Raw genomic sequence first — 26,509 nt, forward strand, 5'->3', positions numbered from 1 at the left:
AGAACTTTAGGCAAGTTTCCTTACTGTCGGGACACTTGAGGAAACCCATCACCACGCTTAAGAGTATTCAAACCAAACTGAGAATTCCAGGCATCCCACCTGCTAAAAGCTCTGTAAATCCGACCCGATACAATAGCACAACAAATGACATTCACACGGCGTCTTTCACGTTGGGAGGACGTCCCAAAGCCCTGGACAGTCAGGGATTGAACCCGAGCTGGGGGTTGGGATCAGGAGGGGTGGAGGGCAGGACGGGGAGGGTGGGGATGTAGGAGGGTGCCCCGAAGGCCCAGTCAAAGAGGACAGTCGTGAGATGGGCCTTGAAGGAGGTCAGGGAGGGGCCGAGGCGAAGGGACTGTGGGATGGTCTTCCAGAGGGTGGGGGGGCAGAGAAGCTGATGGTTGAAAACTGCTAACATCGAACATAAGAACATAAGAATTAAGAGCAGGAGGAGGCCATTCAACCCTCTAGCCTGCCCCGCCATTCAATAAGATCATGGCTGATCTATTCTAACTCCACCGCCTTATCCCCATATCCCTTAATCCCTTTATAAACAGGAAAACTATCAATCTAACATAATGGCTCTCAGTTACACCTCGCAGAGAAAGGTTTGCCCCAATCTTATCCTGCTTCACACACCCTGTACCATCCCACTATTAATACCACTCCACCCGGTCTTGTGTTCTTATTAATTCCTTCCATTCTACCCCATCCATCTCTGCGTCCGCGCACCATTTCCCAACAATGCGGCGCTCACCCGCCCTCCCTCGTGACTGATTTCCAGAGGCGAGCTGACATTTCATCATTTCCGAGCGTATTTTCGAAGTTCACACCCAAATGATGCAACATAATTTACACAACCCAATATTGTTGTATGAATCAGCTCATCCCACATCACATCATAATAATCAATTTTTTAAAAAAAAAACACACCTTAATTAGGTTAAAAAAACTTCATAGCCACTGTCAAAGGGGAAGGTCTTCAGGTGTGGTCTGAGGATAGACAAGGAGGGGGCGAGGCGGAGGGATTGGAGCAGACGTTGTTATCAAGGCATCTCAAAGCGCATCACAGAATATACTGTAATGTGAATTGACTGTATTTTGTGGGTGAAGCGTGGCAGCCAATTCTGCACGGCAGTGTCCCACAAACAGTCCTAGATAATTATTATTTTTCAGAAACAACTTAAGGGATAATTACACCCGGAAAGTGATCCGCCAATTGACCGGGTTCCTACTTACTGCTAGGCAAACAGAGTCGTGTGTCGAGTAAGGAAACTTGCCTCAGGTTTCACCCTACCCGGGAATCGAACCGAGGTCCTCTCACTTTGTGAAGTGCTTTGAGATTCCCCCAATGACGTGACAAGGTTCTATATCAATTGCAAGGACTGTGATTATTATGTATGAAGCTCCCCCCTCCCATCCCTGGGGCAAGGCAGAGTCTCCACAGTTTCTGCCATCTGCTCTTGCAGTGTCTCAAATAATGTCAAACTTAATTGACTCATTGAAACCAGACAACCTGGATCCTGCTGCCCAAATGGTGTAAAACTGGTGCTCAGTACGTCAACACAGCGAACAACACACTACTTTGTACTGAACTTTGCGTGAGACGTTAAATCTATGCCGGTTAATGTTAAAGATCCCGCGGCGCTATTTGAAAAGAAGGGAGATTTCTTTTTCTCCCTCTCCCAGTGACCTGACTTGACAACCCGTCAACTCCCTGGATAAATAAAATCACCCGCCCGCTTCATGGCTGTGTGTGTGTGTGTGTGTGCGCATGTGTGTGCGAGACGCTGCTGTGGAAGGGGCAAGGCGGAGGGATAGAGGGAGAGAGTTCCAGAATTTCGGGCGTAGTGACTGAAAGCGCGGCCACCGTTAGCGGAACGGAGGGCACGAGGGGCCAAGCAGGAGGCCGGAGTCAGTCGAGCCGAGGCAGCAGGTAGTGGGTTGGGGACCGAGCGGGTTAAAGCCCCAATAAAGTGTGTGGTTGCAAACTGCTGGTGGCTGATTTCAAACCACAACTCGACTCCCGTGTCAAGAGAGCTTACGTTCAGGAACTAAAAGCAACTCATCAATATCTCTCCGTTGAATTCTTCTGTGTGGCTATAAAGGGAACCAGATGCTACACATGCACACACGCACGCACACGCACGCACACACACACACACACACTCACAGCCTGATTGTGCAAGAGTTGTTTGGTAGCTAGGAGACTGGGAGTCAAGTTGTGGTTTGACATCATCTGTTTCACAGCAATCTGCAAACATGACTTTACTGGGGCTTTAACCTAACCAGCACGTCAGCACGTAGCAAGCTGACTGAAAACAAAACTCGGGTCAATCACCTGATGTGCTGTCACTCTATCTTAATCTACTCCTCCCAGTATATCGCTTCAATGCACATGTTTTTACTCTTCCTCCCTTGTGTGTCAGCCTGGCTCTCATTTAAGAGTATAAGCATTTGCTCGGCTAAAGACCAAGGTCCATCCAGTTCGGCTTCCGCCACCCCGGCAGTTGCTTGACATGCCGTGTCCCAAACTATGTGCTCTATCCGAGATATTATTCCCTACCAGGAATCTATCTTGGTAGCGCCCTCGCCTCCGACTCAGAAGGTTGTGGGTTCAAGCCGCCGTGTTGGGACTTGGAATCACACGGTCTAAGCTGACACTCCAGGGGGAAGCATTGCATTGGCGGAGATGCCATCTTTCGGATGAGACGGCAAACCTCACACCCCGTCTGCCTGTTCAGGTGGACGTTAAAAGATCTTCCGCGCTATTCGAAAAGAGAAGGGAGTTTCTTATTCCCTCTCCACCCCACCCCACCCCACCCCTCTTGGCCAAAAATTCCCCAAACGGTCGTTCCAATCACCGCTTTTATTAAGAAATAAAATTCACACGTGATATCGGTCACTCTCACGTCAGAACATCTGAGTTCCTCACAAGATTCACTGCAAAGTGTAGTGACAATTTTGTGGGCAAACAGACGGAAGTGACTGTGCATTCTGACCTTGGGTTGACAGGAAAGTCTCTGACTTGTAGCGTAAGCTGACTGTGAACTTTGATCACACCAGGAACCGAGAGCCAAGGTGAAACATTCCCTCAAGGCAGAGGGAGGCTAATGTTTGTTGAAGGCGGTAGGCAGGGAGCCCAAATGCATACAAACATATAACAACAACAACAAAATTACATTTATAGAGCGCCTTTCACGTCGGGAGGACGTCCCAAAGCGCTGAAAGACTTCTCTGGCGAAAGAAGATCAAGGTCCCTCCAGTTCACCTTCCACCATCCTGGCAGTCGCTTGACATGTCGTGTCCCAAACTATATTTCGCCCACAAAATATACAGTCAATTCACTTTACAGTATATCCTGTGAGGAGCTTTGAGACGTCTCGAAGGCGTGATAAAGCGCTGCACTAAATGCAAGGAATATCATTATGTATCGTATCCCGAGAAATCTCTCAATTTGTTCTTGAAGTGACCTTTTACATTACATGACACGACATTCAGGGGAAACCTATTCTGCAATTCACTGCAAAAAGGAAAGTGAAACTTTGGCACGTTGACAGTTCCAGGAATTGGCCGTCCACGCAATTTTAAAGAAATCGTCTCTCATGATCAATGTAAACAATGAGACCTCCTTTCACTATAAATACACCCAGGGCAGACGCGAAGATGGATCTGATTTCAATGATCAAACTCAACTGCTGCAGGATCAGACACACTAAACTAAACACCTTCAGATGGATATCTGTTTCACCCACAAAATACAGTCAATTCATTTTCCAGTAGATTCTGTGAAGTGCTTTGAGACGTGATCGATGACATAAATAAAATGCAAGGATTATTATTATTTATATCTGCGCGTAGACAGCTATGCGTTCACGCACTGAATCAGTGGTGACTGGTAAAGAAACTATGAATTCTGGTCGCTAACTATGTGACGGTCACTGCTATTTTTGGGATGCAACTATTCACGACACCAATATTCAGCCCAGTTGCACACTATACATAATTCATAATAATATAATAATCCTTGCAGTTGATATGGTCCTGTATCTGTAGGTCAGTGGTGCGCAATTGGCTGCTGCGTTTCGTCCACAAAATACAGTAACTTCACTTTACAGTGTATCGTGTGAAGCGCTTAGAGACGTCTCAACGACACGATAAGGCTCCTGTTCGTTAGCTGGAGGTTACGAAGTGGGTCGCTAACTGCTGCTATCAATGCGCTGATAGCACACGAATGCCTCCACGTGGTGTGGGCAGAGTAACAAACACCGTGTTGGTTTTCTCATCCCTTTCCTTCCGCACACCTCCCAAGCCTACAGTAAAACAGTGTTCAGCTGCCACACAGTGAGTCATGAAACAACATGGGCACCAAAGCAGTAAAACCGATGAGAACAGACAAGCTTAGAGGGCAGCCCAGCACTGGGACCCCAACTTCTCAACACAACCCCCGCGACCCTCCACTCATATTCCTCCAGTTGCAATCAGCGTCGTTGAACGATTCTTTGAAGCAACTCAAATTTTACACAGCTCTCAGGACCAGGCAGCCTCTCGGAGCGCTTAACAGTGGCGGAGCCTGCCGCCGAGCCAGAGGGAGGGAGCAGGTGACCGTAAGCACGGTCGGTGAGGAAGGTCTTCAGGGGCGCGATCCAAGAGGCGAAGGAGGGGGCAAGGCGGAGGGATTGAGGGAGGGAGTTCCAAAGCTTCGGGGGAAGAGTGGCTGAAAGCGCGGCCGCCGATGGTGGAGCACAGACGCACGCAGCAACAAGCCGCCTACAACAAATCAGGGAGTTTTCCATGATGCAGTTTGGCAGAGGTAAACAGTTTGGTGTGTAACCGTTCAGCTGGTTCCAGGTCAGCCTGATTCGTGGCGTCTGGGTTCTCGCCAAAGCATGACTAAATTCTTGAGATTGTGGAATGAGCTCGTTCAGCAAGTTCTTCCTACTTACCACCAAGCATCCCACTAAATCTTTTCTCCCTCTCCCAATACGCACACACACACACACTCACTATATTTGAGCGCTCGCCTTGCAAACGAGAGGACCCGGGTTCAATTCTCAGGCAGGAGTAAAACTTAGGCAAGTTTCCTCACTCCACATGTCTGTGTTTGCCTAGCAGTGAGTAGGAACCCGGTTGTTAGTCGATTGCCAGATCACTTTCCGGGGGTAATAATCCCTTCAAACATATATTAAAAAAAATGCGGTCACTCGATCCACGTCTGTTTGTGGGACACCGCTGTGCGCAATTGGCTGCTGCAGTTCGCCCACAAAACACAGTCAATTCATTTTAGAGTGTATTCCGAGAAGTGCTTTGAGACGTGTCAATGACGTGATAAGGCGCTGTATCAAATGCAAGGATTATTACTATTAAAAGATGTTATGCAATACGTGGCTCATTAATAATAAATGATATGGTGTCGTAATAATCAAATGCAGGGATTATTGTTATTATCCGGCTCAACAAAAGCAGTTGCAAGAAACGACCTGCAATCGTGCCACGAACAAACAGGTAATGTTTACTGTGTTACTCAACAGCACAAAGCACCAGCTGGCCAGTAAGAGTCTGGAGCACGTCTGTATTTCCAAATCTCTTTGAGGAACCAGTCAGGCTGGTCGATCATCTCCCCAACAATCAAAATGGCTGGTTCTGTCACGCAGATCTGCTCAGATTTGAACGCAAGCGAGACGATCATTTAGAGAGAGACACAAAATACTGTACTTACTGCACCAACCTCGAAAGAGCTACAAGGAGTCACAGGGAATTGATTGGCCTCATCCTCTGGTCGTTTGGAAGGCTACAAAAAAATAAATAATGCTACAATAATACAACATTTACAGATAGTGCTTATACTAAACAATTCTGGTGTGAAACTCACAGCTATACATTGGATCAAATGGGAATACCATACAAATGGTGCCCAGCCAGTGCTGCTCTAAATATTTAAGCGCTCTCGAGTCGCTACCCTGCATTCAAGGCTCTATATAAATACAAATTGCTATTGTTAAGCACTTCGGGATATCCTCATGACGGGCAAAGATGCTGCGGAAATGTAAATTTTGTGTTGCGGTGCCCACCCTATGGAATTTGCATTAGCTGGGGAGAGTGTAGGTCAGCGAAATGCTTTGGAATAATAACAATAACAATAACAACAATAATCCTTGCGGTTCTGACGAAAGATCATGGACCTGAAACGTTAATTAATTTTCCTCTCTCCATAGAGGTTGCCTGGCCTGCTGCGTGTTCCCGGCAAATTCTGTTTTTATTTCAGATTTGCCTAAGTGGAAATTTGCTCCCACATTTGGAATCAAACGAACCGTGAAAACATCTCCATAGACTTTTAAGAAACCAGAAACCCTTTACTGCTCGGGTAAAACATGACAAACACAAGCGACGTAGTAATGAAATAAATTGGTTTCAATTTTATTTTATACAACAGTTTTTAAAACAATACATTAAGTATACATACAGACACACTGCAACACGTCCTCTAAAACATACAGCAGTCTAGAAACCACACGCGCTACCTGGGATAAAAAGCACCACCGTATGGTCTAGACAGAAGGAGGAAGAAAAATAATGATAGACAATAGCAGAGTATTTACATCTGAACCAAAATGTAAATGAGAACACATTGAGGCCTCCCTTCTGTCCTTCCAGCTTCCTTCTCGAAGCTTCACTGTGCACAGAAGTTACCAACCTAGTTGCAAGTGATTCCAACGTGGGGGAAGGGGTGGGGGGAGAAAAACAGAGCGTAGGGACACGAGTAGGCGGTGAGGGAAGAGGACTTGCCAACTGGATTGAAGCGCTTCAAAGTTTGCAGGAATTACTGGATTGTTTCGAAGCACCGGCTGTTTAGGACAAGAGGATGACCAGAAATATAGCTGAATATAAATTTCTTTTTGTAGTTTTGGAGCGGCGTCTTGTGCCCAGTGACGAGACCGAGTGGGTTCCACCGGTGGTTCGGACCTCAGCGGGACAGAGCTACTGTGCAGAGGGCAGGCAAAATCCCCAACAGAGGCCCCTGTGGTGTTCCCCAGGGCCAACGCAATAATAATAATTCTTGCACTTGACACAGCGCTGTATCACACCGTCGAGACGTCTCAAAGCGCTTCGCAGGATACACCGTAAAGTGAATCGACTGTATACTTCGTGGGCGAAATGCAATAAGCACCAGCAGGGATGGCGGGGAGGAGACTGACTGACTTGACTGCTCACCCGGCCGGAGGTGGAACAGGGAGACCCAGTTACGACAGACAGAAAATGTCAGATCCAGAACTAGGGCGCATAGTCTTAAAATTAAGAGCCAAGCCATTTAGGTGTGAAATCAGGAGGCAGTGTTTCACAACACACAAAGAAACTCTTGCACTCCCCCAAAAGGCTGTGGATCCATTCAAATTTTCAATACTGAGGTGGATAGATGTTTGTTAGGTTAGAGCATCAAGGGATACGGGGCAAAGGTAGGTAATTGGAGTTGTGGTACAGATCAGCCATGATCTAATAGAATGACAGAACAGGCTCAAGGGGCTGAATGGCCTCCTCCTGTTCCCATGTCCCGAGAGCCTCACAAAAAGACCTTGTTTAAAAAATAACTGGGAATGTTTTCTTCACATCAGTAAAAAGGTCCTTTTCTCCTTCTCTTCCCCCTTTCCTCCGCTGACACACACCGTGCAACCCATGACCAAAGCGTTGTAAAGGGGAGCACAGCACCTCAGTGAGGTTTGAAGCTCTGCCACGCCCGTGTGTGTGTGTGCGCGCGCGCTAACGTCAAAACGCCAAGTAAACGTCAAAACTAAATTAAAAATATCACAGATTTCAAAAGGCCGACGAAAGGCATACTGTCTTGATGCAACATGAGTAGACGTTCTCAGCGCCTGAGAAAACTTTGGTATATTTAAAACCATCCGCCCGTAGATGAAACGAAAAGATGATACAAAAAAAAAGGTAAGAAGATGACTAGAACTGAACGGGTTTCGATGAACGGCAAAAGTATTATGAGTTTGGACTATTGCACTTTTCATTTTTGGTCAGCTGGGCGTCTGACACAGGCGGAAACCCATCACCGCACTGGAGTCTCCAAACCAAGCTGAAATTCCCATGCATCCCATATGGAAATGTCAAGAGAAATTGTTGGAACAGAATGTACACTCTCTCTCTCCCTGGAGGGACGCATCCTGGTTCCCTACCTAATTCCAGAAAGTATTAGGTGCAGGTTGGCAAGAGCCAAGGCCTGGGGCAGGAAAACCCACTGAAAGCGAGGAGGATGGAATTTGGTCCTGAATGGACCGGGGCAGGGGGGCGAAATACAGTCTTAATCCCTGAACTTGAATGTGATAAGAGCTTCATAGTAAGTAATGTCCCACAAATCCTGCAGTACAAAGTGTGCAACCACACTCACAGCTTGTCATACTTTTTAGGAACTACGGAGGACAGTAAGTGCAACATTAAGGAAGGACGACAGGGGAACTTAAAACCATCGAAAACAGATTTCTCACGAACAAACAAACGTGCTCGAACCCAGTCACTAGAAAAATATAAAGATGTAGGTTTATGTTAAGACTGCGCTTCTCTCATTTTCCCAATGATGGGTGAAAACTTCTGCTTCCACTTGTTCTGAAGTGACTCTGCTGAGAATTTCTGCTGAGAATTAAATAAATTTGGTTTGGGATTATTTTAATCTCCCTGTCCAGCGTTACACAAGGCAGCATCAAAGTCCCCTGATCGTGAGTTAACACTGAGGAACGCTGACAAAATATTACCACAACATTTTTACTGGTGGTCCATCAGCAGTGAGAAGTAAAGAGCATTGTAGCCCTGAGAGAAGAGTCACTGGATGATGTACGCTGCAACCAGAAACACTGCATCACAAACTGACTTGAGCAAGATTTATATACCCTCAGAGAGATATTGACAAAGAAAAAATAATTACCAGTTAGGGGGACAAAAAATACGCACTGCTTATATCTTTGCTCAGCAGAGTCACACACGTGATACGATGTGCTGATTGCTCAGCCTTCAGCCAGTTATCGCTTAACAGTGGCGGAGCCTGACAAAGATGGTAGGGGAGAGGAAGGAGAGAACCAAATTCAAAATGGCAGAACAGGCACGAGGGGTTTTAATAGTAATAATGATCCTTGCATTTGATACAGCACCTTATCACGTCTTTGAGACGTCTCAAGTGCTTGACAGAATACACTCTGAAGTGAATTGACTGTGTGCTTTGTGGGCGAAACGTGGCAGCCAATTGCGCACGGCAATGTCTTACATAGAGTCGTGAATTAAGTGACCAATTTTTAAGTTTTTTGAAGGGATTATTGGGAGAATGGGGCAGAATTCTGCGTGCTTACAGAGTGCAACTCACTGGCCTCCTGCCCTACAATCTAGTTGCTAAAGGCTGGACAGTGGTAGAGGTGACAGGGCAGCAGAAACAACTCACTGAAGGCTTGGATGATAATAATAATAAAGTAAATACAAGTAAATCAAAGACAGGCCGAGTTTGACTGCAGATAGCCGCTTTGAAACAAAGCTGATGCAAAGAAATCAAAACGTATATATACACATACACTCACGCGCGCTCTCCTCTTGGAGGCAAGTCTGATTGACTTTGAGTCAGGCTGGTTGGCTTTAAGCCGGCAGCATTAGACTGAACTTTTGCCAGTGTGGCCGCTGAATTAACAGTACATCAGAAACATTCGGGCTCACGTTCGAACCCTGGTCCCACTTCTATAAAGACCTGTGAGAAAGGTATTGCGCTTGAAGTGAGGAGGATAGTAGCAGATTACAGGAGGACATGGACGGGCAGGGCAGGCTGGTGAGATGGGCAGACACGTGGAGATGGAATTGCAACCAGAGAGGTTTAAGGAGATGCATTTTGGGAGGAGGAGTGAGGAGAGGCAATAGAAGATATATGGTACAATATTAAAGGAGGTACAGGAACAGAGGGTTCACATACACAAATCTTTGAAGGTGGCAAGACAGGTTGACAAAGCTGTTTAAAAACAAAAAGCATATAGGAGTCTTGGCTTTATAAATAGAGGCATGGAGTATAAAAGCAAGAAAATGATGTTGAACCTTTACGAATTGCTGGCTAGGCCTCCGCTGGGGGATTGTATCCCAGTTCTGGGCACCATACTTTAGGAAGGATGTCAGGGCCTTGGAAAGGGTGTAAAAGAGATTTACCAGAAGTTACTGGTGCCGTTTATATTGCTTATAAATAGGACTGTCTCCAAGCATCTGTAAATGTTGCACTCCCAGCACTATACTCCCCTCACTATACCTGCTTTGCAGTTTTACATTATATAGCAGTTTTATGTCAGGACAATTCTCCAAGGCGCTCAAAGGTCCTGGCTTGGTACCAAGCTTGAGGTGGGAGCCGAGGCAGGGAGGGGAGTGGGGGAATGACCCAAGGCGCGGTCAAAGGTCTTGAAAATTGACATTTGAGCTTCAAGCTGTGGATAAAAAGAACTTTTTAAGTGCAGGTATCATTTAAGGAGTGCAAAGATAAAATGTGCTCGCAATACCAAGGGAAGTTTTTTTTAAAAAAATACCTAAAAGGCAGCCTTCAGCCTTGTACATGGAGAATGTGGGCTGGGCATTCAGCTTCCTTCCTCTTAAAAGTACCAATAATAATAATCCCTGCATTTGATATAGCGCCTTATCACATCATTGAGACGTCTCAAAGGGCTTCACAGGATATACTGGACAGTGGAGTATCTCACCACATTAAATGGTAGTCAATGCTACTTGTTCTAGAGTCCGGGAAATTTATAAAAAAACTAAAAGGAGGTTTGTTTTCAGCAGAATAGTACCAGCTGGGCCTTTTCACCAAACATCTGGCATTGAGATAACGGGAAGGCACAGACTCCGAGTTGCTGGTGTGGTAAGAAGAGATTAAAAATGGGTCGGGGGAGGGGGGGGGGAAGAAGTGTGAGAGAGATAGAGAACAGACAACTTAGCATCCCTTCATTTCCCTACAAAGTAGAAATCACATTGGTTTGTTGTGAAGTACCAGTGACATGTTAGAAGTACCAACGTACAAGGAGTTATCTGTTTCTATTATCAAGTGGGTCAGGCACCCCATTGGGATATCAAGACCGACTGAAATCAGGGAGTAGTTACATTTAATAATAATAATGTTAATCCTCGCATTTGATATAGTACCTTATCACGTCTTTGAGACGTCTCAAAGCACTTTACAGAATATACAATACACTGTAAAGTGAATTGACTGTATATTTTGTGGGCGAAGTATTTATACTGCATTTAGCTCTGGATTTCATCCACTAAACTGCTGCTATTTACTATGAAGGATGGAGTGTCTCGAGAGAAGAGGGCGAAGCGTTACAATCAGGAGACCCTCACCCTTAACTGGTGAACTGAACACTCGGCCATGGGCTACCAAAGCCCTTTGATGATAAACGGGAATAAAGTAAGGCCTGGAGAATAACATTAGTGAATGCTTAACTCGGCACGTGCTATCCTAGAAGCCCGAGGTTTCACAGAGCGCACGGGGTTTAGCTGTTGGAAAACCTGTTGACACAAAGATCGTATCTTGGAAAAACCCCTTAAAAAAGAGGTTCCGTTGTAAATTTTACACTTCAATTCCGCAAATAGACAAAAGCGCTTTTAAAAAAAAGTCCTTCCTTGAGCACCAACTGACTTACAGAAAAAAGCCAGCGCAAAAGCACCCGTTCAATAAAATTCATGTCAAAATTTGCACATTGTTGATCTAAATAGTTGATTTTTTGTTAAGTGGGCGAAACCCGGCAGCCAATTGCACACAGCAGTGTCCCACAAACATCTGTGGATGGAGCGACCACATCATTTTTATTTCAAAACATCTTTTGAAAGGATTATTACTAAACGGTATAAAATTTTAAATTAATCCATAATAAGAATTAGATTAAAGTTTAAGCATTTGGGACCTGAAGAACTGACTGAACTTCCAAAGTCAAACTCTCTTGGGCGGCACTCAGAAATTGGGTAAAACCCAACACTGACAAACGAGAGTAAAACTTTCATGTGAAAACAGTCAACACAAAATCCAATGAGAAAACCAGTCAAGGAAAGATTTATCCACATGATATAAAGCAGTGCCTGTGTGCTGGGCAGGAGGCCGTTAAAACCGACCTCCTCCCCAGCACTTAATGCAAATGTTTAAGTGCTTCCAAATTTAATGGAGTTATGCATGTGCAATATAATGCGAAAATATTGGTGGTGGGGGGGGGGGGGAGAAAAAGGAGGAAAACAAGTGAGTCAATGAACACGACAGAGCAAAGCAGGACCTGAGATGAGATGAGATGAGTCTTCGAGGAAGAAACCCGATCCTTTTCCTCTCCGAATCGTCCTTCTCTCGTTCCAATCTTCAACAGGCCAGAAACCAATGCGTCTTCGGGAAGTCAATGCAGAGCAATGAATAGGGTAGAGGAGAAGAAGAAAAGAGAAAGATATGTTGTGCTACTTGGTAAAAGTTCAACTTTGCAGCAGCAATGCATTCATCAGGTAAAATGCAGTTGATTCTGCAGCTATGCTGGTTTCCCTTATAGGCTGGTGCAGGTCTTGCTGTGAGGGAAGGGGGTAAGTTTCACCTTCTTGAAGCTGGTACTGAAATAGCCTTCATCACTGCAGCTACTCTTCACACTGATTTGCTCATCAAAGTCACTCACACTGCTGTTACTCCAGTCCACGTCTCCCGACATGCAGTCGGTGCCCTCCACATCCACATCAATTTCTTCTGCAGAAAAAACAAAAGTATTGTTTTGTGGCAGCAAGAAAAATAAAAATCTACATTTCATCAGCTGCTAAGAAGCTTCCCATTTCTGCTTTAATACTTTGGAACTCCATCCAAAGGTCTCTGCAAAGTAGGTATTGCTGTTGGCCTTTGGACCAGGAGCGTGTGGAACCTTGTCACATTCAAGAGACCAGAGTCCTTATCTGTCACCACAAGTGCTGACAACACCCAGTGATAAGAGCTAATTGCCACTGAAGGAAGATTCGCCCTTCAGAGGGTGTCAATTGTGGTTTGTCATTTTAATCCACAACCAGGTAAGTGGACAAATGTTTCCCACAAGAAAACACTGAAGCTCACTGGACACTATATTCTGTGACTTTTCCCCCTCCTCCCACTTGATTCAGTTCGCAGAAACATTAAAACGACTCTCCTTCCAAAACAATCGCCCACGATAATTCTAATAATGTTGACTACCTGTTTGCTGGTATCCCAGCTTAAATCGTGTACGAATTCAATCACCCCAAATTATGCGAGTTACTTTTTGAGCACTTTCCTTAAATAATACCAAAACTGAGCAGCCATGGAGCACAATAAAGGTTGCTTAAATCACTGGCATCATTAAATCAACGGGGGGGTGTGTGTGGGGAGAGAGAGACAAGTTTCATGCCTTGTTCTATTTTTATTTAGATTTATATGGTACCTTTCACATCAGGACGATATGTGAAAGCACTTGAGTGCTGGATGGGCACACGTTCATTAATAACAACAATCCCTGCATTTAATATAGTGCCTTATCATGTCTTTGAGACGTCATTACATTGGCTGCTTGTCTTTAAGAATAAAAAAGACAGGCTGTAGCACAATGCTTCAAAGTGATATGTGTGACACCCTTCCATCAGTCACACAGTTTATTGCTACAGTCCCACTGGCTGCACCAAGCCCACCGCGAGGACGTGGTGGGTTACTATGCTTGTAATGCTTACCTTGGTCAGAATCCGATCGATCTGATGAAATGGTGGAACTTGTGCTGTCCATTCGGATCCTCCCTTCGCCCAGGAGCTCCAGCTGCCGCTTCAAGTGCCGCTGTTCCCGCTGCAGCTGATCGATCTGGTGAACTGCCCTTCGGTCGCTCTCTTCAAGTTTCTGAGATAAGAAGGGGATCCTGTAGGTTAGTGGTTAGAGCCCTCGGCTCGCACTCGAGAGGACGTGGGTTCGATTCCCTGGCAGGGCAAGTGTCCTACGCCATGTGCCTATGTTCACCTAGCAGTAAGTAGGAACCCAGTTGTTGGTCGCTTTGTGGATCGCTTTTCCGGGGTAGGGAGGGGGAGGGGTAATAATTCCTTCAAAAAAATAATAAAAATATATAAAAATAATGTGGTCATTCAATCCACGACTGTTTCTGGTACAAAGCTGTGAGCAATTGACAGCTGGGATTCAGCCACAAAAATATACAGCCAATTCACAGTATATCCTGTGAAGTGCTTTGAGGTGCCTCGAAGACGCGATAAGGCACTACACCAAACGCAAGGTTTGTTATTGTTATTTGACTTATAACCAAGCACCAAGTCGTCAGCAGTAGAGGTGGGATCAATTGTTTTTGTGTGGCAGAAACTGACTTCCTGAACGCTTACCTTGATGTGTAATTTGGCTCTCATTAGTAAACTGAGGGTTGTGTGTTTCGCGGTCTCGGGCCCCAGTGGCACCAATTCTTTCAAACGCTCCAAGCAGAGTCGAAGATGAGCGCGCCTGTTTCAGAGAAAAATTATTGCTCGTCACTTTTAATAGTTAACATCCTGCCTGAGCCATTGCCACTGCACTGTCCTGAATGAGTAAAATAATCACCAAATTATTGGGATACTGCTAAATATACTTATTCTGCAATTCCTCCAAACCCTACAAGCAATTTCCTCTCCACACACAAACGCTTGATCAATCGATACGATTAGAATAATAATAATCCTTGCATTTGACATCGCGCCTCGTCACATCTTCGAGGCGTCTCAAAGGGAACTTGCCCAACGTTTCGCCCTGCCCGTAAATCGAACCCGGGTCCTCTCGTTTGCGAGGCAAGTGCTTTAACCACTGAGCTACAGGACTCTACAAAAGGTATTGCAAAAGGTAGATTGCAGAATACCACAATCTTGAGTCAACGGTTTCCGGTACTAAAGTAATCTTCCCGGACCTAAAGGCTTATTATTATTATTATTATTATTAACTGCTCCCAAGTCCTTGCAAAAGGAAACCAAATATTTCAGTCATCCGTTCACATACTGTGCTTAAAGATTTCTTAAAATTTTTATAACGCGAGTTTGTGCTTCTACACAGATGCAGATTCTGAGGGAAACATATTACTGAGATGAATTTGATTAAACAAAACAAAGCAATTAGCCAAGAATACTGTCCCCAATAATGGTAAATGTTCAGTGGGTAAGTTTAGGACCAAGTGAGCCAGGCTGTGAACATATATGGCCTCGCTACTCCCAAATGGGTTGTTACTGGACACCTTGCATTGGATTGGGACATTGTGCACAAGTTTACAATTCTGGGCACACAGCCCAGCTTAATGTACTACCAGCCCTTTCACCCTGGGAAGCACATTTCTCAATCTTATTTACTCTGGGCTGAAGAATGGCTTGCGTTTCATGGAATGCCGACTCACAAAGTCAATCTGATACACGGCAAAGTGAGCAGAGCAGAGGTTCAGCTGCCCTGATTTAAATGCAGTTCATCTGCCAAAAGATTTGCAACACACCTCATTAGTGAAGCCCAGTGAGGAGCTCAGACCGGTTAGAAATGCGGAGGTCAATGATGCATAATGCTGTTTTGGCAGCCATTTGTAATCTTTCTGAAGTAACAAAGGATACCTCAAAAACACTTCACATTCAGAATGTTTTTTAAAAACATAAAATGCCTGGGTTACTGATGATTCAAATCAGAGAAGGCAGATAACGTTTCAAATATAGCCTTTAAGATAGTCACTCTGCCTTACAGTCTATCCATCAAATTTGTAAGGACTGCAAACTGTGGAAATATATTCCATATTAATACAGCTGCTGCTGAACACTGCAATACCATTCTGCCACTTGACAATCTTTCCTCCAACTTCAATATCTCGGAGATCTGTTTCTGAAGCCGAATAATGAAGTCAACAGGAGGAACGTACTCTGTGTGAAGCTTTTTGTACTCCCAAGGAATGTGCCTTTCAATTTGGAAGGGTGTCTCAAAAGTGCTTCACAGGATATGCTGTAAAATCCTCCCGACATGAAAGGCACTATACAAATGTAATCTTGTTGTTGTTGTAGTAAAGTGTAGTGACTGTACATTTTTTGTATGCCTACAAAAAAAATGTATATAAAACAAATTCAGGGCAAAATGGAACCCATAAGACAGTTAGGGCAACAGTGGTGAAAGGAAATGCCATGTGGAGGTGGAGTAAACAACTATGCTATGAATTAAATTTGTCAAAAGATATTTAAACCCAGTTTAGCAACATAGTTTTCATGGAAGGAATAAAATGCTATCCAGCGGGTTTGTGGATTTACACTTGAATTGAATGTCAGAGTGACTATCTTCTGAGCTATGACAAACTCATCCACAAAAGAGCCCAAAGGGAAACTTCGATTTGCTTAACTGTAGATTAGCCGAATGTCGCATTTCCTGTAGCTTGTCTTTGAATTTCAAAACTTTTTTGTACAACCAAATATTGCATCAGCAATAAAAACTCTAATACTTTTTAAGTTTGGTCACAATGCACATTTCTCTCTTCCCACTGAGCACACCCAAAATGTTAACTTTTAAACTAATTCACACCTTTTGTTTCAAATAGCACCAACAAGCCTAAGTTTCTAATGAGGCAGAAGTATTGAATAAAAAAAAACATTCTTTCAAAAACGCATTCCTTTCGCAATCATTTCCCTCCATCTTCCTCATTTGTCTCTCGAAGCCCAGTTCCATTTCCTGAACCCAAGGATGTTCAAGTAATCTGACAGAAGCTGTTTGTTTCCCTTTGCAGAAGATTGGCTGTTGGCTTATCTTAGCCAGAGAAGAAGCTGGGACCTCAATTGGATGAGTAAAGTAGGTCATGGGAGAGGGGGTGTGAAAGAGAATATGTTGGGCAGGTTTTCATTGGAGACAACAGGATTTAGACTCCGCTTCATTCTCACCCGCCAACACAATGTCAAGGCCCACAATTGAATAATGGCCATTTGGTGAAATACGATGTGGACAGTGAACTGGACAAGATGGAAAATACAGTCAAAAGCATAGAGCGGTGGAAAAAAAATCAAATAGAAAGATATCCTTCCAGATGGTTTCCTTTCAAAAAAAATCTTGAACTGGTATTTAAAAAGTGCTCTCGATACCCAAAAACTCAGTCCCAGTCCTACCTTATGACACATGGTTGGCTCATTTATCAACATTTTCTTCAGTGATACCTTTGCTCAGGGCCATACTTGGCTAGCAGCACTCACTACTACCCTAAGGATTCAGGGTTTGCACTCTCATTGCTGATTTTGGCAGCAGATTTATTGGCCACAACAGCCAAGAGTTCAGCATTTCCTATCTGCTGACTAAAAAGTTACTTTGGTGCTACAACCAAGGCTTAAATTCCAACTCCACATGTAATAATAAGGGCCTGGCAAAGGGGAGTGAACAGTGAAAGAAGAAATTTAATTGTAATCTGCATTAATTACTTGCACACTGTTGACATAGTGAAGTTGAACAATATAAAGAGACTCAATTCTGGATCTATAAATTTCAAACCTCTCCACATGTTGAGCTATAGATGTCAAGTCAAGGGTCAATGCCAGAATGAAGTGGGCTTTTACCCCATCTCTGGTGGCAGGATAAAGTTATTAATTACCCTCTAGCTAAAGAAATATCTCCTGGTGTCAATTCTGAAATTGCCCATTGCAACTCTTAACCTATTCCTGGCTCCCTTACTCTCCAGCCCTCTCAATTCCAACCCAGCTCGGGTGCAAACCGAGTTTAGGACGTCCTTCCAATGTGAAATGCACTGTACAAATGTAATTTTGTAGTTCTTGGGGGCATCTTCTTTCAAGACTGATATATGTTTGCACACACATATATCTATATAGTGTATATATATATATACACATTATATATATATATACACACACAACTAGAAGTTGACCAACAGCACATTAGTAAAATTATAGGTTTAAATGATGGTCAGATTAATTTGATGAAATCATCATATGCAGATATGTAGAATAGATTAGCTGTGCATGTTCTGCATTCAGTGTATCCCGTATCGAGTTCCCTGCTCAATAAGTCAGGAAAACAACAACATGTTCAATTGGTGATATATGCACACTTGAATTAAAACATCCAACTGTAGTTTGGGACAGATTCCGGAGAGGGTTGAAACAGGGAGATTTGGGTACATATGAAATGGAACCTGAAATGGTATCAATCCGCAAAAATATATGGGTCAAAGCACACGACCCAGCAATCTGTTTATGTCCGATTTTAAAGCCCGAAATGGTTTCTTGGTTGCATGTAAAGCCCACTTCCCGGTGCTGTAAGTTAGTCTAGTCTAATGATAGTCGGGTTTCACAACAACCATCTCTACTGTTATCTTTGCAAAGTCACTCTCAAGCATAAAATACAGTGTCTGCTCGAATCACAAACTAACAAACACAGGTGCCAATAAGTCTGCAGCCAGTAGTCAGCAGCACATTCCAACACTTTGATCTGTTCCCTTCATTAGGTCCTCACATGGGACACAATTATTATGGACTGGAGAAAAGATATTGGGAAACATTGCAGTTACCACTTTAACCGATGCACTGACACAAATAACTAGGATAAAACCAGATGCCTTTGGAGAACCCAAATTCTTTATTGAGAAACTACATTTTAACCTTTATTTATTGGGTCCAAATTCCTGACAGGCTAACGCCTTGGGACGTCCTCCCGACGTGAAAGCGCTATACAAATGTAATTTTGTATTGTATTTATTTACAGTTTGATGGAGGGAGTTTCCAGAATAAATGGAAGACCCTACCTAGCATGTAGTGAAGCAAGTTTAACAGGTGACGTTTTCCAAGAACTCCAATGTTGATCTCTCAACACTGAATGCTACCAAATTGAGGTGAAGTTCATAAAGAATTCAGAACTAAAATGCCACTCGCTGATGATAATTTGGAATTTGTTGCATTAATAAAATATAACAAAGGGGCATCATACAAAACAAAAACGATTCCCAAAGGAAAATGTGAACTGTGTGCGTCAATCCACTGTAAATGAGCCTACCTGTTTTTCTCCATTTCATTGTGCATCGACCTGTGAAGGGGGAAAAAGAAACAATTTCAATTATTTCATGGTATAAATCTTCAAACTGGAAATGACAATTAATACAGGACCATGAATCATCTAACACTCTAGTGTGTGTTCCGAATAACACAATCTACAGATCTGAGGTTGGTTGTTTTATGGACCTCACCATCAGCCAGATTGACTAATAATCAGTTAATCATTGGCCATAAATGCATGAGTTTGCCATCGATTGTCAAGCTTATTTGGACTTCCATTAACCTATTCTATCAGTGGCAGAAAGTGTTCACTTCTCTTGTGAAGGATGAAGGAGTAGCAGTTCCAACATAACAATTGACAAAGCTAATAATTCACTCTAATTCATCAGATCCATCTCAGTGACATCTACAAGTGCTCAGTAAATTGTGTTGCTACTGTGTCAAAGGTCTATAATTTGAAGAGTTGAACACAATAGCTGGGTGGTGCAGTCAGAACTCCAAGTGCTTGTTGTGGTCAATGCAACCAAGACACAATCTCACAAAGTGGGGGAGGGGGGTGGGGAAATCTTGCTTTCCCCCTCACTCACAGAATCTCATGCAGCCTAAGGCAACAAGCGACTACATGACGGAGGAGTGGAGAAAAGAAACAAAACCATCAATTGAAGAACTGCCATTCAGTAGGCTATTGGTCTGACATTTCTTCAATCCACAACAGACACTATTCTAGCTAACACCTCAGAAAAATATTGTGAAGATGTGTCTGAGCTTCAACCCTTCGCAAACAGCCCCACTCACAAGGATTAAAACAGCGATCAGTTCACTGCCAAATCCTGAACACAAGATTCACGTGCTTCATTCACCTGACCTTCTCAAGCAGGCACACATCATTCACAAAACCAACACTTAAAGGGGTGGGGAAAAAACGTGAGAAAAAACAGCTTCTACACTTCACTACTTTACTTTCATATACCCATTCATTACAGCACTTAATTCCAACCCAACCAGGTTTTACTCTCTCTTTAGAGAATGTTTGACTCTGTAAACTTCCAGGGCAACTATATTTCACTTTAACTGCACTAACACATCAGGACTGAGGGATTCTTAATAAAACACACTTTCCAATCCAAATTTCTCAATGACCAAGAAAAGGGAGCACTTTGAGACATCCTCCTGACGTGATCAATATCAAATTTAATAATTTCTATACAAAATGTTAAGATGAGAATTATTTTTATAATCGGAATGGGATATAATCCTGAAATCTTGGGGAGCTTTTAAATAATCAAAAGAAATGTGTGCCTCAGGAGGTGACAATTCCTATCTGGTGCATCAACAAAGTCCTGGATTGGACCATTCATTCCTATGCAAAGAATTTCTCAGCATAAATAGATTCACTCATTACAATTTGTGCACAAAGGTGTGAGTGCAGCTCCTTAGAACCAAGCAGGCCTGCCCCACATTGCACTCCCATTTCAAAGTCCGTGCACAAATACTGCAATAAACTGCTGAAAAATTAGAGCATTAGGGAATACAACAATAGCATGAAGCAGCTCTACAACTTTTCTTGTGTCTTCAGTCTCCCCTTTAAAAACAATCCTGAAGTACTCTTTCCTCTCACCTCCACTGGCAAATATCTGCAATTCCCCCTCCTTTCCTTCCTGCGCATTGACCTCCATCATTGTTGTAAAGCTTTAAACGTGAGGCGCTGATAAGTGCAAGTTTTTGTTATAAAACTTTTCTTACTCCCACAACTCCTCATTGTCATAATGCTGCCAATATTTACATTTCCAGTACATAGAAACAGGAAAATGTTAAATCCCTGTCTCATACAAAAAGCCTTGTGCAACCACCTTTTGTCTGAAATAGCTTCAACTCAACAACTGCTTATTCAAAGAGGACAGACAAATTCAAATTTCCACCTTATTTTGTAGTTGAGATCAGGGACAGCAAGGTGAATGAAACAATGCAAGCATAACAGAAACACTTCAATCGTTTTGTTTCTTTAATTTCTCAGCTGCTGAGTACCACAACAGTGCAACTTCAGTTTAACCACAAAGAGACAAATGCAATCTGCTGATTTCTCTGGTACATTCAGTTCTAGTCTACATAGATCCGATGTTCGATTAGCGATGCCAAACCTTTATTAGTGGCGTCCAAAGCAGAACATGACTCAAAGCCAATTCTAGCAGCATACAAAGGCATCATGACCTGATAGCAGTAATGGTGTTTCCCCACATGACAGAATGTCAGCAGACAGCCAGAGAGAGAGAGAGAGAGGGTGGGGGGGTTGGAAAATGCTACCTCACACTGAAGCAAAGCTTCAACTCATGAAGTGCATTAATCCTCATCTACTTTTAGGTACCTCATTGAAAAATTCAAGACATTCATTTTTGAATGAAACATTAAGATTGTGATCTAACAGCCAGTATGATGACCAATAACTTGAGTGCAGCCAGAATAAGTTAAGCAACAAAGTCTTCCTGACATTGGCTCATAAAACCATGGTTCAAGACTATGGTTTAACATGCAAGCTCTAAAAAGTTTAGCATGACTGTGTTTGACTATTTCAAAATAAATAAAGCATGGAAACAAGATTGGCATTCATTCTAATGGTGACCATTCTGAAGTTTGTTTGTAAATAGATCAGATCCCAATTATCACTTGGGGTTGCGGGAGTTTAAAGTTACAAAACTGTATCTGCAATCTGGTTTGGAGTCGAGAGATGCTGACACAAATAAGACTCTTTGGAGGTTCTGGAAATATATGATATCTCATCCTCTTTCCCAACCAATTTCAACTCCTCCCCATTTGAAAGCAGCAGCAGCAACAACAATTTGCATTTATATAGTGCCCCAGAACACTTGAAAGCAAGTGCAATTGAAAGTAAAAGCTGGTCTGTGACTGCTGCCAACGTCTCAGCCCCCATCTCTACAGCATAGGATTCATTACGCTTACTGCACCTCGGATGTACCGGGTTTAGAGTTGCAAAAGGTCATTTCAGGACAGATACCAGGAAGCACTTCTTTACCCATAGGGTAACTAACAACTGGAAAAGTTTGTGTGTGTGGGGGGAAAGAAATTAAGTCGGGAAAGGTGGCTGAAAACATGGTTGAAAACAAAATAATAGTTCGAGCTATATGTGATGTTCTTTAACTTGATTAATCCTCTCACATTAATATGAGCTAAACTCACATATTTGCTTGGATTTTCAAAAAAATTGCACCTTTCCCTCTCTAAAATTGAGAGATTTGGGGGTATTTGTTTCATGACTGAATATCAGCTGGCCCTCTGAATATGAAAAAAGAAATTGCATAAAGCCAACTCAACACACATTTACCATGAATCTTGAAACTAAATCTTTCTTTTAAATCCACATCAGATAAGAAGAACCTGGTTTCAAACTCTGCCAATTTCTCATTGTGAAATTTAAGCTTAGCAGGTAAATCTTGAGTACTTGACAGAAACTATCGTATTTTGTCAATTAAAAATAAATAGAAGGAAAGAGCTCCCCTCAAAGGTTGATAACAACAATGGCAACTGTTCGTACTTCATATCATTTTCTATGGAGGACAAATATCTCACACCACTATGATAAGGAACACTGTTCAGTGAGTTGTGGAATAAAGCTACACAGAGCTAAAAGTCCAAGGTTCAATCCTGAGATTGGGCTGAGTTAATTGAAGGGATTTGGGGAAAGTTTTGCACACAGTGAACCTTAGCTCGCTTCAAGCACTTGGAAGACATCCTCCCAACTGATATACACTGTAAATGTGAATTGTATTGTATTGGCTGTAGCCTCAGCCCCCATGGAGTGTCAAAGGAGTGAGGAATGTGCAATTCATCTGATGTGATATTGGGAGCTGGGTACCAAAGGTGGGGGGGGGGGGGGGGGGGGGGGGGGGACGACACAGACTCCACAAGAAAGGCAACAATACAAACTGGGGTAATAATGGCCACCGGGTACTTGTTAAAAAAAATAACCTTGGAACTTGGAAAACCGCAACAAACACGGTGGCACTTGCTGAGGAGGGTAACAGCTGGTGCGGATCAAAAAGGGGAACAGGAAACGGGGAGTACAGGGGTTACGGCTGGCACTGAGGGCAATTTGTAGAGGGGTGGAGGGTAAAGAGAGAGAGAGAGAGAGGGGCAGAATGAGGAGATAAAGTTGACAGAGAGAGGGGGAATGAGAGAGAGAGAGAGAGATGGGGAGGAAGGAAGGAAGAGATGGAGAAGACGACAAACACCTGAGTGAACCTTACAGGTTGTACCGGCACAGAGGGCGGTGTGTGTGTGTGCAGGTGGGGTATGACACACAGGTGTGACTGGGCTTTCTTTACCTGTTGCTGGGACTTTTCTTGCCTTTACTCTTGCTCTTGCTCTTGGGCAACTCCTGTCTCTTGTAGGGCAGCAGAGAAGCGTAGCCATGCTCTGCCTCTGTACCAGAGGGGGGGGAGAGAGAGAGAGATGAAGGAGGGAAAGTGAGAGAACGAAGGGAAAGAGAGAGAGAGAGAGAGAGAGAGAGAGAGAGAGAGTGAGGGAAGGAGGAAAAAGGGAGAGAGGAGTGAGTGAGGGAAGGAAGGAAGGAGCGAGCGAGGAATGAGTGAGGGAAGGGAGAAGAAGGGAGAGGAGTGAGGGAAGGGAGAGAAGTGAGTGAAGGAAGAAGGGAGGAGTGAGTGAGTGAGGGAAGGAGGGAGAGAGGAGGAGTGAATGAGGGAAAAGGGAGGAGAGGAGTGGGTGAGGGAAGAGAGGAGTGAGTGAGGGAAGGAGGGAAGAGAGGAGTGAGTGAGGGAAGGAGGGAGAGAGGAGTGAGTGAGGGAAGGAGGGAAGAGAGGAGTGAGTGAGGGAAGGAGGGAGAGAGGAGTGAGTGAGGGAAGGAGGGAGAGAGGAGTGAGTGAGGGGAGGAGGGAAGAGAGGAGTGAGTGAGGGAAGGAGGGAAGAGAGGAGTGAGTGAGGGAAGGGAGGGAGAGAGGAGTGAGTGAGTGAGGGAAGGAGGGAGAGAGGAGTGAGTGAGGAAAAGGGGAGTGAGGAGGAGTGAGTGAGGGAAGGAAGAAGGGAGAGAGGAGTGAGTGAGTGAAGGAGGGAGAGAGGAGTGAGTGAGGGAAGGGAGGGAGAGAGGAGTGAGTGAGGGGAGGGAGAGAGGAGTGAGTGAGTGAAGGAGGGAGAGAGGAGTGAGTGAGTGAGGGAAGGAGGGAGAGAGGAGTGAGTGAGGGAAGGGAGAGAGGAGTGAGTGAAGGAGGGAGAGAGGAGTGAGTGAGGGAAGGAGGGAGAGAGGAGTGAGTGAGTGAGGGAAGGAGGGAGAGAGGAGTGAGGGGAGGGAAGGAGGGGGAAAAAAAAGGGGGGGGAATGGAAGAGAGACGGACGGACGGACGGAGGCAGACCGGACCGGACCGGACACCGGCGCCGCGCGCCGCCACCAACGGTCAGTAACGGTCGGCTCTCGCGCTCAAGCGGCGGCGGGGGGGGGGGGGGGGAGAGAGGGGCTGCGCGCGCAGGCGGCGGCGGCGGTCGCGCGGGGCGAGAGAGAGAGAGATGGAGAGCCGCTGTTTACTGACCTCGGTCGCGCCGCTCCAGGTAATGCGCCGCCTCGATCAGCCGCTCGATGTTCGTCATGCTCACCGCGTCCATCATCATCATCATCGCCGCCGCCGCCGCCGCTGCTGCTGCCGCCGCCGCCGCTGAAGCTGAGGCGAAGTGACCCGTTTTTTTTTTGTGTGTGCGCGTGTTGCGTGGTATTATTTTTTTGTTTATGTATATATATATTTTTTTTTTGCGCGCGACGAAAACTTTTACGCTTTGACGATTGATTTTTTTTTGGGTGTAATGTAATGTAATCTCCCCGTGCGCGCGTGTGTGTGTGTGTGTGTGTATATATATATATTTTTTTAAAAATCGTCCGGTCAAGTTTGCGCTGTGTCTTTCCCTCAACGGGAGCCGAACCAACCGTCTCGTCTCACCGCCGGGTTTTGTTTATATGAAGGGAAAAAAATGCCCGCCCGCCCAAGGATGTCCCGCTCCCGCCCGCTCCGATTGGCGCAGCGGCCCGCCAGTCACCTCGCCTCCCGCCGCTCTCATTGGCTCGCCGACCCTGGCCCGCCCCGCCCCCGCCGCTCTCATTGGCTCGCCGGGCTCGCCGATCATCGCCCGCCCCCGCCCCCGCCGCCCTCATTGGCTCGCCGGGCTCGTCGATCATCGCCCGCCGCCTCCGCCGCTCTCATTGGCCCCGCGCGCCGCCAGTCACCACCCCTCCCCCGCCTTCCCGCCCCCACAGCCAGCCCATTGGCCGGCCCCGCGCTGTCCGTCACCAGGCCCGTCTCCGCCCATCGCCCTCATGACGTCACCTACCCCGCCTCCATAGCCCACGTGTCCGCCCCAAGCACTGGCCCAAAGCATGGAATAACAATAATAATAATTCTTGCATTTGATATACATATATATATATATCGCGCCTTATCACGGTCGTCGATCACTGAGACGCCTCAAAGCGCTTCACTGAATAGCCTGTAAAGTGTAGTGACTGTGTGTTTCGTGGGCAGGTCGAATGCGGCAGCCAATTGCGCACAGCAACGTCCAGCAAACAATCGTGCATTGAGTGACCGAATTATTATATATTTTTTTTGGAAGGGATTATTAACCCCCGGAAAGCGATCAGCCACTCGACTAACAACTGGGTGCAACAACACAACTTACACTTACTTATATAGCGCCCGCCACACAGGGTAGGGTCTCAGACAACAACAACAACAACAACAAGATTCCATTTATAGAGCGCCTTTCACGTCAGGAGGACGTCCCAAGGCGCTGCACAGTTGGGTCATGACCCGAGCAGGGGGGAAATGGTCAGGGTGAGGGGAGGGAAGGGAGGGAGCGAGGAGGGGGAAATGGTCAGGGTGAGGGGAGGGAAGGGAGGGAGCGAGGAGGAGGAAGAGAGTCGAGAGGGGAGCTGAAGGCACGGTCAAAGAGAAAACCTCTTAACAGTGGCGGAGCCTGACTCCGAGCCGGAGGGAGGTGGCCGTAGGCACGGTTGAAGAGGAACGTTTTCTGGTGGGACTCCAAAGACGGGAGAGTCGGGGCAAGGCAGAGGGATTGAGGGAGAGTGTTCCAGAGTTTCAACTTACTGCTGGGTAAACAGAGGCGTAAGGCGTAAGGAAACTTGCATAAGGTTTTGCTCCACCCAGGATTCGAAGCCAGGTCATCTCGCTTATTGAAGCGCTTTGTGACAAACCTGATGACACAACGAGATGCTGTATAACAAAGCATTATTATGTTGTAATTGCCTTGTTTAGGTTTCCAAGCCATTCGGAGAAACGTCCCGCCTACCAAAAATAGATGTTAAATTCCTCATTCCCGTTTCACGTGACAATCGTAAAGAAACTTATGCTTGTGGTATGTGAGCATTTTTGGTGCTGTCATCGACAAGGCAAGGGTCTCCGTGCAAACAAACACGCAGGACTGGTGTAACAAGTTGTGGGTGTGCCCTTACATGTTCAAAATTTGCAAAAATTCGACTATG

At 45.0% G+C, this 26,509-nt stretch overlaps 1 protein-coding gene across 2 annotated transcripts; it reads right to left on the reverse strand.

Annotated features, from left to right (window-relative positions):
- Positions 1-12,048: 12,048 nt before the first annotated feature.
- mxd1 (MAX dimerization protein 1) lies at positions 12,049-24,992 on the reverse strand. 2 transcript variants are annotated; one of them, XM_042344567.1, is made up of 6 exons: positions 24,552-24,992; positions 23,337-23,433; positions 19,007-19,030; positions 14,356-14,476; positions 13,708-13,867; positions 12,049-12,727 (listed from the first exon to the last, which is right to left on the reverse strand). In XM_042344567.1, the coding sequence occupies exons 1-6, from the start codon at positions 24,634-24,636 to the stop codon at positions 12,534-12,536; spliced, it is 681 nt and encodes a 226-aa protein (XP_042200501.1). In that variant the 5' UTR covers positions 24,637-24,992; the 3' UTR covers positions 12,049-12,533. The 2 variants fall into 2 exon arrangements, with proteins under 2 accessions (XP_042200501.1, XP_042200500.1); XM_042344566.1 differs by having other exon boundaries at positions 14,356-14,470; positions 19,001-19,030.
- Positions 24,993-26,509: the final 1,517 nt, after the last annotated feature.

The sequence above is a fragment of the Callorhinchus milii genome, unplaced genomic scaffold (genome assembly GCF_018977255.1).
Source record: "Callorhinchus milii isolate IMCB2004 unplaced genomic scaffold, IMCB_Cmil_1.0 Scaffold28, whole genome shotgun sequence".
NCBI classification, from domain to species: Eukaryota; Metazoa; Chordata; class Chondrichthyes; order Chimaeriformes; family Callorhinchidae; genus Callorhinchus; species Callorhinchus milii.